The 13,937-nt window shown below is 42.9% G+C and overlaps 1 protein-coding gene across 1 annotated transcript in view; it reads left to right on the top strand.

Moving 5' to 3' along the window:
* wdpcp (WD repeat containing planar cell polarity effector) overlaps positions 1-13,937 on the top strand; it is a 112,689-nt gene that overhangs the window by 94,386 nt on the left and 4,366 nt on the right. Inside the window, exons 15-16 of the mRNA XM_079513288.1 lie at positions 4,418-4,523; positions 11,062-11,153. Of these exons, the coding sequence (XP_079369414.1) occupies positions 4,418-4,523; positions 11,062-11,153 (198 nt within the window). The remainder of the gene's footprint in view (positions 1-4,417; positions 4,524-11,061; positions 11,154-13,937) is intronic.

Raw genomic sequence — 13,937 nt, 5'->3', positions numbered from 1 at the left:
GCCTGGGTGACAGCAGACTGCTGGGCGAGGGCTGGCGCTTTGGCATGGGGGGTCAGATCAACATATGGAATGAATTCTGTACTGGCCATATATGGAGCGTGTCTTGAGTGTACAAGTTTTGATGAGGTCAGATCAACATATGGAATGCCAGAACAGGTCAACTCCATATATGGAGATCTAAGGGTGGCAGCGGGGGAAGTGTCTTTACTCTTGAGTGTACAGGGTTTGATGAGGGCCCAGGGCCGGGCCTTAATTTTCGGGCCTGAACTAGAACTCTAGTTTTCGACGGCTGCCGGGCGTGGCTGCACAACTTCGGGGCAGGCCCATCTAGAGTTTAAATGGACAGGTAGCAAGCAGTCAAAAGGGAGACAAGAGGAAGGATGGATGGGGAAGGATCAACATATGGAATGTCAGAGCAGATCAGCTCCATAGATGGAGATCTAAGGGTTGGAGGTCAGATGTAGAGTTGCTGCGGCCAATATTGATGACATCAGGGATCTCCATATATGGGCTTAATATTGATGACATCAGGGATCTCCATATATGGGCTTAATATTGATTACATCAGGGATCTCCATCCCTGATGATGTCACGTGATGTCACAAGGCATGACATATGTGACCATATATGGTCATGCCTGGCAGCCTGGGGTGACTGACTGACCGACTGACGGGAAAAGCACAATGTCACAGTAAACTGCTTCATGTACAGTATAGCAATAATTAAAGCTAAGCTAAATTATTCATTTTGCAACCTATCATACCTTCTCAGGCTAACCCTTTACTCTATAGGGCTATTGCAATGTGCCAAACCAAGTAGAATGAACATGCTGTACTTTACATTGAAACAACTATACCATGGCTGTGCATACACCATGAATTGTGTCATGTGTTTTTTGCAAAGGTGGCCTTATAAGTACTGTACACCCACATCACAGCAAGACGTTGTTGACTAAAGATAACTGTTCTTGTGTACATGTGTACACGTTTATCGCAATAATCAACACGCAGGGTTCTAACAAAATCGCAAGGCACACCTGGACTTGTCTCACGTCACATGGTACGCCAATGTGCCTAGTTGGCACATTGTTTAGGAATGACTGGTCTTCAACCTCCCAAGGCAGCAGTGATGGGGTGGTAGAAACAAGGAACAGTTTAGTATAAACTAGTAACACTAGCCCTTACCCTTTTTGAAATACTTGCCGCTTTGTGGCCGCGGGGGGTACTGCGCCCTGTGGCCGCGGGGGTACTGCGCCCTGGGTGCGTTTTCGCATTTTTAATTCACTAATAAATTCATTATTAATTTATAATTTGTTAAATTGGAAAAGGGGCTTCGTTAAGACCTCCATAGTATTATGGTCAATGCCTGTGTGAAAAGTGGGAGTGATTGGTGCAGGCAGTGAGGAGCTACGGCAGTGTTTCTGACAGACACACATTCAGACATTCAGACAGACAATGTCAGAATTATAGTATGATGATGATGATGATGATTCAAAAAATACTTCAAGCAGACACATAACATAATGTATACTTTATCACTGTAGGGCATAGGCCTTCAGTCAGAGTGACTGTGTCAAATGATTGCTGATGGACGACAATTGGACATATTGGTAGGGATCGGTTGTGAACGTACAGTACGAGTATGACCTTTATAGATGACCCAAAAAAGCTATGTTTGTATTATGGTGCCTTGGTGTCCCACGTTTCCTGTTTCCCATTGTGGCATTTCCCTGTACAAATATCAGATTCACACATTAACATTAAGCTAAACAAGCATATGCCGCAACACACATCCTCCCCATTCAGGCTACAGCATCATGGGTAAACATCATGACATGCAAAGGTGTCTCTACGCACTTAACACATTGCATAATTATGCTGTTAAACACACACTTAACAGGAATACCGCAGGTCAGTAAAATTAGGAAAACCCCCCTTTTAGTGTGTCTGTGAGGGTTGTTTTGCTATGCGTGTTGAACTGGAATTAACTATCACTTTAGGCACACTTTTAGGCTTATGTACAGACAGTACAGTACACAGAGAGCTGTCATAGAATGCCTGTCGATCAACTTGTCACTCATTACCAGGTGGAGGAAAAGTTCAGGGAGGGAAAGGAGACTCCCATGACACTCCTGACTCACTCCTCCAACATGGAGGTGACCTTACTTCACTCACTTTGTCTTGTTTTTCTGGCCTTTTCTTGTCCTATACTTATTTTGCACTCTGCATTCTTCTATAAAATGCAAATTCTTTCCCAGTGTGCCAAAATCAGATGAGCTTTGAATCTCATACCATATCTCTACACTGTGTGTAGAGATATGGTATTTTTATCCACACGGGATGGTATTTACACATCCTTTGTAACTGCTGATGAACAGAGATCCTCAGCAGACAAATGAATTGGGCACAGCCATGCGCGCACGCAACGCACACACACACACACACACATGTAGAAACACATTTGGGCTTTGCAATGCTTCGCTTTTGTAATGTGGTTTGTGAAATGGCTCAGAGCTGTCTGGCTGACAAGTGTGTTGATTTGGTTAGATAGCGCATTGTGAGAGGGCGACAAGCCAACGAAGGCCTTATTCTCTCCCCTTCGCCGTATCACCCTTCTCTCTTTTCTCCTTTCGGCTGCGTTTAGCCGAGAGGAGCGAGTGAGTGAGCAAAGTGAGCCAACTGTTCTCCTTCTCCGCCTGGCTCCCCCTCACAATGGCTGATATGACTGCAGGGCCTCTCAATGGAAGAGAGGAATGACTTATCTTAAGATCCACTCCTCCACCTCCATTCTCTCCCTCTCTCTGTTAACGGCCGCCTGATTCAGGAAAAAAAAGCCTGTTAGCTCCAGTGTGTTGGAGAAGCGCTTCCCTATCAATGTCGTCTCTATTGCACTGAAACTTGTGTTTAGTGGAGATGTGAAGTGTAAATGTATTGTAATGAGGTTTACAGTTTATGTACAGTATGTATGTATGTATCTATGTCACACTGACTGTCCTCACTCACTCAATACACTGTAGTTTCGTCAAATCACAACACAAGGCCTCGCTCAATATTTGACATAATGGTGCAATTTGTTTGTAAGAGATTGCTTAGGTGTCTGAATTTAGATCTCGATTTTTTATTTTTATCGATTAATTGCAGCACTACTCTAGGTTATCCTCCTTGTTTTTTGTCTGTCTCTTTGTCTCTCTGTTTTTCTCAAGCTAAATCCACACTAATGTTTTTGTTTTAAAACGCAAAACATTTGCTTCTTTTGCACCTATAGCGTACGTACACACTACTCCAACATTTTTTAATATAAAAGACAATTTTCAAAATGCTCCTGACCCTGAAAATTCCAGCATTGCATGATCTAGACGAGCAGGAAAATGATGATGCAGACACCCATGTCCGCTTTGCAAATTAATCTAATCAGTCATGATGTGTACAGTGTCCTTCCCTCATTCGTCACGTCCCTATGATGTGACCAGTGGTGAATTCAACGTGGATAATCAATTACAGGCATTGCTGATGATGTGGTTAATGTTAGCAGCTGTTGTGCAGTTAGATTCAGTGTTTTGGAATCGCCATACATGCACAGGAGGCAAGCTATAATATATGAGCCATTTGCGACAATTACAGTGTCTGTGTGCACGTTGTATTACCTACAGTAAGTGACGAAGGACTCTGGAAAACTGCTAATGTATTTGGACTGTCCCGAAAAGTTGTAAACTAGCCATAGGTTGCATAATTATAGTTTGCCTACCTCTTACTAAACCCACAAACTACAACAACAGAAAGAGAAACATTCTTTGAACGCACAGCGTTGGGTGACCACTGACCACAAGTACGTTGTAAAACAGCTGTCAAATGTTTAATATGGACGAAGATTATTTCTGAAACACGTTTGTGTGGACCTAGATGGTTTTAATTTAAAGATTATGTTACAATAAAAACCTACAGTAACAACATGCATCTGATCCCCCCCTCTCTCTCTCTCTCTCTCTCTGTGTCTCTCTCTCTCATTCCTCTCTCAGGTGAATGGCTAATTGAGTGCTTGTTTCCTTTAGGTGTAACAGACATGTTAGCTCTTAACCCTGTGTGTGTGTGTGTGTGTGTGTGTGTGTGTGTGTGTGTGTGTGTGTGTGTGTGTGTGTGTGTGTGTGTGTGTGTGTGTGTGTGTGTGTGTGTGTGTGTGTGTGTGTGTGTGTGTGTGCGCACGCACGCACGCACGCGTGTGTGTGTGTGTGTGTGTGTGTGTGTGTGTGTGTGTGTGTGTGTGTGTGTGTGTGTGTGTGTGTGTGTGTGTGTGTGTGTGTGTGTGTGTGTGTGCGCGCGCACGCACGTGTGTGTGTGTGTGTGTGTGTGTGTGTGTGTGTGTGTGTGTGTGTGTGTGTGTGTGTGTGCGTGTGCGCTTGCGATACGTTTCTGTCTCCCAGAGGATCCTGTCAGAGGCAGGAACGGGGCATGTGACAGACATACAGGTGGACCAATAGGGAGACAGGCAGAGCAGAACCATACCTCTCTGGACACTTCCACTTCACGGTGAGTGAGCGTGTCTGTTTTACATATTTACACTTTACAATAAGGTCACATGAATTCACATGAACTATTGTAGTTACAAATAAATGAGGCCAGTTACACAACTGTTGCAAATCCATCAGAGGGGCAACAGAAACGAGGCCAATCAAAGATCAATGACAAGTCACAATTATACTGCAAAGCAGTTGATATTCACAGAGAGAGAGAGAGAGAGAGAGCGAGAGAGAGAAAGACCGTAGGCCTACATAGAGACATTCTTTGCCACCATGCCAGTATAATCCAGTACAGCCACCCTGTCACAACAACTCACCACGAACCTCAGCAACCACAACACACATAACCTACCGTTTTATCAGTCTTCAATTTAAAATTAACATTTGGAATAATTGATGACCGTTATAAAGCCCAAAACCTCTCGTTCGAACCAATAGGAATTAGCGAATTCACTTATAGGATTATTGAAGTGATCAAAAGCCACATAAACCTACACATACAGTATACTGTTCCCTGTTACAACTCACATAACTCCAACGGCAGATACGACACAACATACAAACTGTAGATTCACATCAGCATTCAATTCCAGAGCCAGAAACAGTTACTGAACATGTTTCATTGCCACCCAGTCATTGGGTCCCAAAATGACATGTCATGGTACACCAGCTTGAATCACACAGCAGACAACACAAACAGCAGCAGCAGCAGCAAAGAAGCAAAAAAACAAAGTTCCTACCTTGATGATCCATGGAGCCCATAAAGACAGACTCTCCCGTTCATGATGAGCCCTCCAGCGGTGTCTCCAGTCATCTCCATCCTGCATACATCTGGCTAGCCTGCCAGTACTTTTGTCCCAGTATCAATGGCATCGACCAGCCTCATTCTCCTGTCTGCCATCTTCTCACTCTTCTCAGCCTTGGATGTTTAGTACTGCACGTAGCATCCTGGTGTAGTGCAGTGGTCAGGGATTTAGAGCAGGTTCTAGGGTCCAGCATTCACAGCATGTCACAGGAGAACGGACTCAGGGCTGAGAAGAAGCTGAGCTTGCAGGTCTGGGGTCATCATCACCCTGGCTCATGTACCTGTGGAGCAGGTTGAGAGAGACACTGTGAGTTTGAGTATGTACGTGAGCTGACCAAGATCCACGTACTGTACACTGTACGTGTACTCACTAGCAACAGCAGACAAACATACACAGCCTGTATATGTATACTGCATCCTTCCGGTTACAACATATACAGCCTAGTAATATACAGTACCATATATAGCATATTATATCCTGTCACAACATACACAGAGGTAGAAATAGAGGGATAGAAATCTAGATTAAATTTGTAGGTTCATTCAGGTTGTAGCACTTGGTTCAATATCACTTTCAGTTAAACCCATCATTGGTGAACAGTTAAGAATGAAGTTTCATACAAATATTTGGTGCTGTGATACCCTATTATATAGCCAGTAGCCTATATTTATTCTAAATGTATATATGACCGAAGCAGACAACCCACAGCACTCCAGGTTAGAAAAGAATCCTTATAATCTAGGTGCAAGGCTCGAAGATACAATGAAATGAAATGAAGAAAATACCAGCACTCATATGTCCTTTTCACATGATTTTATTTACCTCTGACGAGAGTGGACAAATTGAATAAATGAATAAAAGTGAATAAATTGTACAGTGTACACTGTACAGTATGTGGACCATGGTGACATTGATCAATTCTTGATAAAAAACTTCTAATATATTATTTAGGCCCCAAAATCTATAAATCTCACACTATGCACAAGGTTCCCTTTTTTCACTTGAGCACCTGCCCCTCTAAATGTCTGTGCACGCCACTGCTCAGTGTTGACAACGCTGAGGAAGGCTAACCTGGCCGCATGCGTGCACGCGCAACATGCACACACGCGCACACACACACACACACACACACACACACACAGACACACACACAGCATAGGTAACTCACCTGCAGATTAAAAACAAAATGACCAAGCAGTTTGTTATGAAGATGATTTAACTTATCTTCCAAACGGTCACACACTTGTGACTGAGCAGTTCACTTCCTAACAACCCAGACTACTCCACTCAACTTCCATGAGATAAATGTAAAGTTTACATTATAAGTTGTTTATTTCACTTTTTTTAGCTTGTGTCTGTCTGTTTACAGCAGGTGTGTGTGGAGGGGGGAGGGGGCGTGGCTACCTGAGGATTTTAAAGAGTGGCTTGAAGCCTGCTCAGGGAGTGTCTACTTTGCATTTAAGCCACGGACCACCATTTGATGACATTTAGCCTCTCAGATCCCAAAACTTGTCTTAGAATATTTTGTTGTGGTTGAATAAGATGTTAATTTCCACAATTCCATGCTGTAGGCTATTGATGTGGTACTATAGGAGAGATAACAGGCAAACGTTGATCAAAATAACAATTCTTCTACATTCTCTAATTGTGTCTTGTAAATTTAGTAGGCTAATGCAGATATTTGCTACTTACTTATTTAGGGCATGTATGGCAGCAATAATTATCTCCACTCCTGTCGGTTCTGGGCCAATTTCACTTTAAAACACTTCTGGGGTTATTTACACATCTACTTGTACATTTGTGTGCACCCCAGAGAGTAGTTCAGTTCATTTAATATTGAATTATTTCATATTAATTTGAGCAGACAAGCCCCCTCTTATATAAGGCCATATAAAACTCCATAAATTGAAAACACACAACTGGGGAGTGAGTGATATTGTCCTTTTTTTTAAATGATATTATTTTGGGCTTTTTTGCCTTTATTTGACAGGTGACAGTAATTAGACAGGAAAGGACACACAGCAAAGTTTGTCGGGATCGGAGCTCGAACCTGCGACACGCTGTAAAGCTGTCTTAACAGCCAAGGTGCCTGGACCGCTGAGCTACAGCCCAGGCCTGATATTGTCCTTCTAATGAATGGGGGAGACCTTCATTTTACATGCATGAAGTTCATGGATTTCATGCATGTACTTAGTTACAGGACTTTATCAACTTGCAGAGCTGATCAATGATAGCCCCTGCTAGTAGCGATGTAGTGGCGAGACTTTCACGATTGGCTGGCCTCTAAGCCAATGGGTACAATATTATTTCTGCCTTTTATTGATAGATTTACAGTAGCTTCACAGGAAATGGGGAGAGAGATGCAGGGGGGTGACATGCAATGGTCGTTGGGATCGGGAGTCGATCAGCTGGCCAGCCAGCTGCCCGGGCCAATTACAGGACTCCTTTGATGCAACATTACATAACATCAAATATTTACACAATGAAATAAAACTTAATTGATCTTAAAAAATCACACCCATGTGAAGTGAGGGGCACTAATATATTAAAGTCTAACTCATGTTGATTAGGTGATGTAATGGTGATGTAAACGGTGCAAACACAAACATTAAACGCCATTAACAATAAATAGACAATATGACGTAAATGATACATTATGACGTAAATTTTCCCTTCATTGTCAATGCGTTTACAAAACAAACATTGAACTAAAGACAAACATTAAACCTGTGTATAGGAGGGGCTAGCGCCCCTCAAAAACAACACTATAGGCTCAGTATGTCGTGTCCTAGCTTGGAATCCAGACTCATTATTTTTGTCACAAAAAAACAAAATCAGCCTAATGTATCAGTTTGGATTCCAGGCTAAGTCTTTCCTTGGGTATCCGCTCAACAAAGTATATCGGGTTCATGCATACATCATGACAACATGAAAGAGCGAGGCGCCCTTTGTGATGACACCAAAGGTGTGCTTAAAGATGACAAGCACTCTTGTTATCAGGCCAGTGGGTCTGTTTGATAAATAACCTTCAGAATATACTTGGGTCTGTGCTGTCAATGCACACAACAACACACACTTCTTACTATACTGTCATCTGAAAATAGTATTTTTGGCATAGCATGATATGGCACACAAAATACATCACACTGCCAAAATATGAAAAACTATACTATGACGACAATTTTCTTTTATATACTGTTTTTTAGCATGACATACAGTACAGATTTCAACATATAACAACCAAAAAGGGAGATGACAGTGAGTTGGTTCAATTTGAGCTCCTTATTAAAAGGAAAGTATATAGAGAGGGCGAAAGAGAGGTAAAAGGATTAGGGTGGTTTGTCGTCCTACTAGCAGTCCACTCCACAGGTCTTTACCTCGCTCTACAGACCCTGGCTAAGCAAGCAGATTCACACACTTCCCCAAAGATAACGAGAAATAGAGACAAAATGCCTCTCTACCGCACCATTTCCCCCTTTTTTGAACATTTTCTTATGTTGAGCCCCCCCACACCCCCTCTTGTAATCTGGTCCCTGATGAAGTTTCATTGTTTCTCATGTGGAGCCAATGACAAGCTTAGTCCCTGATACAGTGAGGGGAAGGCATTATAGCACCAGCGTTCTTCTTTTCCCATCTGGCTCTATGAGAAAAACAGAGCGAGAGGGGAAGAGAGAGAGAAAGAGAGAGGGAGGCAAAGCACAATGGTGGTTTGGGGAGCATCTCAGTGACACCGCCGTTCCCAAATCCGACTCAGAGAGGAGGAGACGGGAATCTGGGAAGCGTCCCAACATTCCTTTTGATAACTGCTGGCCCCCCCCCCTCTCTCTCTCTCTCTCTCTCTTGCTTGTCTTTTACTCTTGTTCCAGACCAGTGAGGAAATGGGAGGCTATTTATCATCCCGGCTAAACAGGAGACAGGGTGGCAAAGCTATTGGAGAAAGTGCCAAATTATAATTTTTAAATATCGTTTTTAAAAATATCATTTTTTCTCAGATTATAGTATTGATTCCGTTTTACATTGAGATTTGCAGTGAGGTAGTCAGCCAGGGACAAATTAACCATTGGGCCAGTGGGGCCGTGGCCCAGGGGCCCTTGGCTCTCAGGGGCCCTTCAGGGAAATTGGACCACACAGTACTATAGGTTTGACGTCCTGAAACGTCAAAAAAAAGACCAACCTTTCAACAAAAAAAGCCTTCTTCATGGTATCTGTTCCTCCAGTATAAATGGGGTAGCATTTCATTTTATTATTTATTTTCCTAAATTTTGATCCCATGATTTTGTAACCCATTTTTCACCCCTGTGTCAATTATCTAATGTGATCCTGGGCTCTACACACCCTCCGCCAACCTAGTCCCCATGGGGAGAGCAACAGACTTGAACTCATGCTTCCTTCATGCCCGAGTGTGCAAGTTTCTCCTTTACACCTGACAGGGGGGAGTTTCCCTGGTTGGACGTAGCGCGTGGAAGGAACACGTTATTCCAACCAGTTAGTATTTCATTTTGAGAGAGGTTCTAGCCCCGCCTATGCACAGCTTTCTGTCTTTGTGTGTAGTGTACCACATTTGCGATATTTTGATTGGCCAGCTTTGTGTGTTTGTGCGTACCAAATTTGAATGCTTCGATTGGCTGAGCACGGAATGATCACATTCCGTGCTCATGATGCTCGTATGATGATGTATGATAAGAGTAGCCTGGCTAATAAGCCAGACCGAATCAGCCGTTGGCACAAAAAAAATGTGCCTGCTGGCGGATTACGGTCTGGAGAGGCTCAATTGTACGCCCATTTCCTACACCAGAGAACTGGTGTGGCCAATCGGGACACGGTATGCAATATGGGCGGGCTTTGGTACAGGGACGTTCAATGCTTGAGACCTTTGACTGACAGTAGCTCTGACCAATTGCGTCAAAGAGAAAATGTTTGAACCCGCCCCCCGGGAAACAAGATCCATACACAACATCTCCAGACTCAAATACCACACGACAGTCACCCTGGCCAAGACCTACGCTGAAAAGACTATCAGCGGAAGTGGCGGAAGTGTTGCGTGTAAGATAACTACGTCACGCGGTGCTGCTGTGTTTACTAGTCCCCACCCAATGATCATTTCAGCGGGAATACATTTTCGGGAACACAACGCTGCGATTGGTCAAAAAACGTTAACTTCCGGGGGGGGTTACACGGCGGAAGTGCCGCCTTTCGATAGCTTATCTGCCTTAGGTTGTGACCAGGCTCTTCTTTTTCGCAGTTAAGTGAGCCTGGGACCGAGGCTACACGACAGTGTGATTTGAGTCTGGCTTATTAGCCAGGCTATGATAAGAGTGCCCCTCACTTCACACAAGTGTATTTTTTTAATAAACAGCTTTAAATAAACGTGTCCCCACACGTCTCAAGATTTGCAATTGACAATGAACGGAGAAATGATGTCAGAATCAAAACATTAAACGCCATTGACATTGAAGGGAAACTTTACGTCATATGTAAACGAGCAAATCAGCCAACCAATCACAGGCAACAGTCATTCTGATTGGCCAGTATGAGATGCATGAAGATGTATGATGATAAGAGCTGATCATTTCGCTAAATATGATGTAAATTAAACATCAAAACATGGCTGTGGTATCACTTTAATGACACTTCCGAATCTTGCAGTGACTCAGTTTTCTATTGTGATGTTTTGATCTTTACAAAAAAACAAAAGCCGTGCTGCTGCAAGATATTAATCGGTCTCTTCTGATTGGTTCGCAGTGGTGTTGGACGACCCAATCGGAGAAGGATGCAGGGGGAGAATGTTCGGGCGACTCTTGGTGCCAATACCATCTGGCCATGGAGACAATCAGTGTGTGTGTGTGTGTGTGTGTGTGTGTGTGTGTGTGTGTGTGTGTGTGTGTGTGTGTGTGTGTGTGTGTGTGTGTGTGTGTGTGTGTGTGTGTGTGTGTGTGTGTGTGTGTGTGTGTGTGTGTGTGTGTGTGTGTGTGTGTGTGTGCATATGGGAGACCTCCAACGAGCGATTATGAAATCTCTCGTTATTTTTCGTTCTTACGCTCTCCTAACCATAGCTGCCACATTTCACATTCACTTTTCATCAGTACCTGCTGCAGGAGAGGCAGCCCATATTACAACACATCACTTGTAATCCTCACCATGCCTGTTTCAGGGCCACGGTTATGAGCCCTTAACAACAATTCTCTGGCAAAATGTAGTCTTGTTTTGTACTCAAAACATAGCCCGAGTGCTCTCCGCTCCTAGTATCAGATGTATTAGTGATTAGTGATTACGAGCTAGTTATTTACAGAAAATACCTTATTAGGGAAACATGACATCTTCTGCCCTTTTTTTGCCTCCCTCTTTCCTTCCACACATCAAAACCCCTCCTTGCTCTCTACTATTTTAATAATTCCATTTTTCAGGCGATTAGCAATTGTCTCGGCACCAAATCGCTCTGTCGTTCGGTAATCCGCACCGTAGGCTATTGGAAAAGGAATTTGCATCGGCATTTTAAATATCAGTGTTATGGTGGCAGGGTTTTAATGTCAATCATAACCATATTAAAACAGGCTCAGAGCGAGGGAGATCGCCGTGAGTGACAACGGTTTGCATTTAGAACGTGACGATGACAACGTGTTTCAACTACTGAGCGAGCATAGAACCTATTCAGGCTTTTTGGTGGTGGTGGTGGTGGTGGTGGTGGTGGTGGTGGTGTGTGTGTGTGTGTGTGTGTGTGTGTGTGTGTGTGTGTGTGTGTGTGTGTGTGTGTGTGTGTGTGTGTGTGTGTGTGTGTGTGTGTGTGTGTGTGTGTGTGTGTGTGTGTGTGTGTGTGTGTGTGTGTGTGTGTGTGTGTGTGTGTGTGTGTGTGTGTGTGTGTGTGTGTGTGTGTGTGTGTGTGTGTGTGTGTGTGTCATTTGAAAATGACACATGGTGAGAATTTGACAACAAATGGCCAAAATAATGAACAGTATAAGATCGACCCCAAATATGGATCCTACATTGACGGGCCTCTTAAAAAACAATGCAGATCCAAAAGCGATTTCACCATAAATGCTACAAATGTCACTGTTGACAGTGATATTTTTTTCTCCATCAAGTTAGGTGCAAATTATCTTGTGTGTCATGTGACAATGAATATCAAACCGGGTTTTGGGTATATTCCATACCGTTTGCCCGAGTGCTTATTTCTTACAAAAATGCCATATATCATGTACAACATACAATCGACCCCACACCTCCAAAAGCACTGTCTCTTCTGGCCATATAGGGTCACGGCAAATGTGCAAACCACAACTTACACAGCCCTGGTTAGGCAACCCAAACTGGCTGGCAACCTGGTCCTTTTTTATTATCCATTTGTACCTCCAACAGTGTACAAATGTACACTAATGTACACTAACACATACATTAACACCGATTCTTTTCCTGTGTGAGTATATACATTGATTAGAGGTATTGAATGGACAGTCTCCCATGGCCCTATTGTCTTGTAATTCTTTGTCATTGTCACCTTTAAGTACCGTAGCTGCTCAATGATTCAACAATTGATCAATAAAGTGCAATCTATAAATATGTTTACTCTTTAACACCAAGTGAAGACAAGACAAATCGTTATAGATCACTGACCTCTTTTCAAGTGTCTCGGTACAAACTGCTACAGATGCGGATTATGTCACCACATCAAGCTTTGTGATGTTGCAGAACTGCTGCAACATTAAGTATGATTTATACAGATCTACAAGTTCATAATGTGTCGCAATGCAACATGTTGTGTGCTTGTAAATAGGCCAATTCTGGTACTGTACGACATCAGTGTGCAACTAAAAAAAACCTCAAGCCTTAGAATGGAATGGCACTGTGCATAACAAAAAGGAAAAAATAATTAATCAAGTCTGATGAAGAGATAAGCCACAGGATTAAAAAAACATCATGGTTAACTATTGAATTGTCATTGCCTCCTTCCAATAATAGGACCCGGGTTCACACATGCCATCATTCTGTCTATAAAGTCTAACAATGTCCCTGCGTCTAGTGTCAACCTTAACCCATTCTGTACGGGAACCCCTTTTGGTGTTTAAGCATTATGTTATACTTTAGCTATTGAAAAATAGCAGATCTACAAGCTCATAGCGCGGCACCGAGTGCCGCGCTATGAACTTGTAGATCTGCTATTTTTGAAAAATCGTGAAAATGTGCCTTTTTTGAGAACCACTGATACAGAAACATAAGGTTTTTCCGAAAACTGTCAGGATTTCGAAGACATTTTTTTAATTTCGACGTCAGGCCTAAATGGGTTAAGCCACAGAATTAACATTAACACTAACCCCTTAATATTGATAACCCATTAAACCTATTAGCCTATTAAATTAACACTTTTTTCCACTCCGGATCTGCTGCGCTTGCATCAGAAGGAGAGGTCGTTGGAGACCGCTAAAACTTAACCCATTTTGAGCGGGAACCCCTTTTGGTGTTACATACATTATATTATAATTTAGCTATTGAAAAATAGCAGATCTACAAGCTCATAGCGCGCCACCGAGTGGCGCGCTATGAACTTGTAGGTCTGCTATTTTTGAAAAATCGTTAAAATGTGCCTCAAATCTTTCCGAAAATTGTCATGATTTAGAAAACATTCT

The sequence above is a fragment of the Electrona antarctica genome (genome assembly GCF_951216825.1).
Source record: "Electrona antarctica genome assembly, chromosome: 10".
In the NCBI taxonomy this organism is placed as follows: domain Eukaryota; kingdom Metazoa; phylum Chordata; class Actinopteri; order Myctophiformes; family Myctophidae; genus Electrona; species Electrona antarctica.
This window is presented reverse-complemented; position numbering and strand designations above follow the sequence as displayed.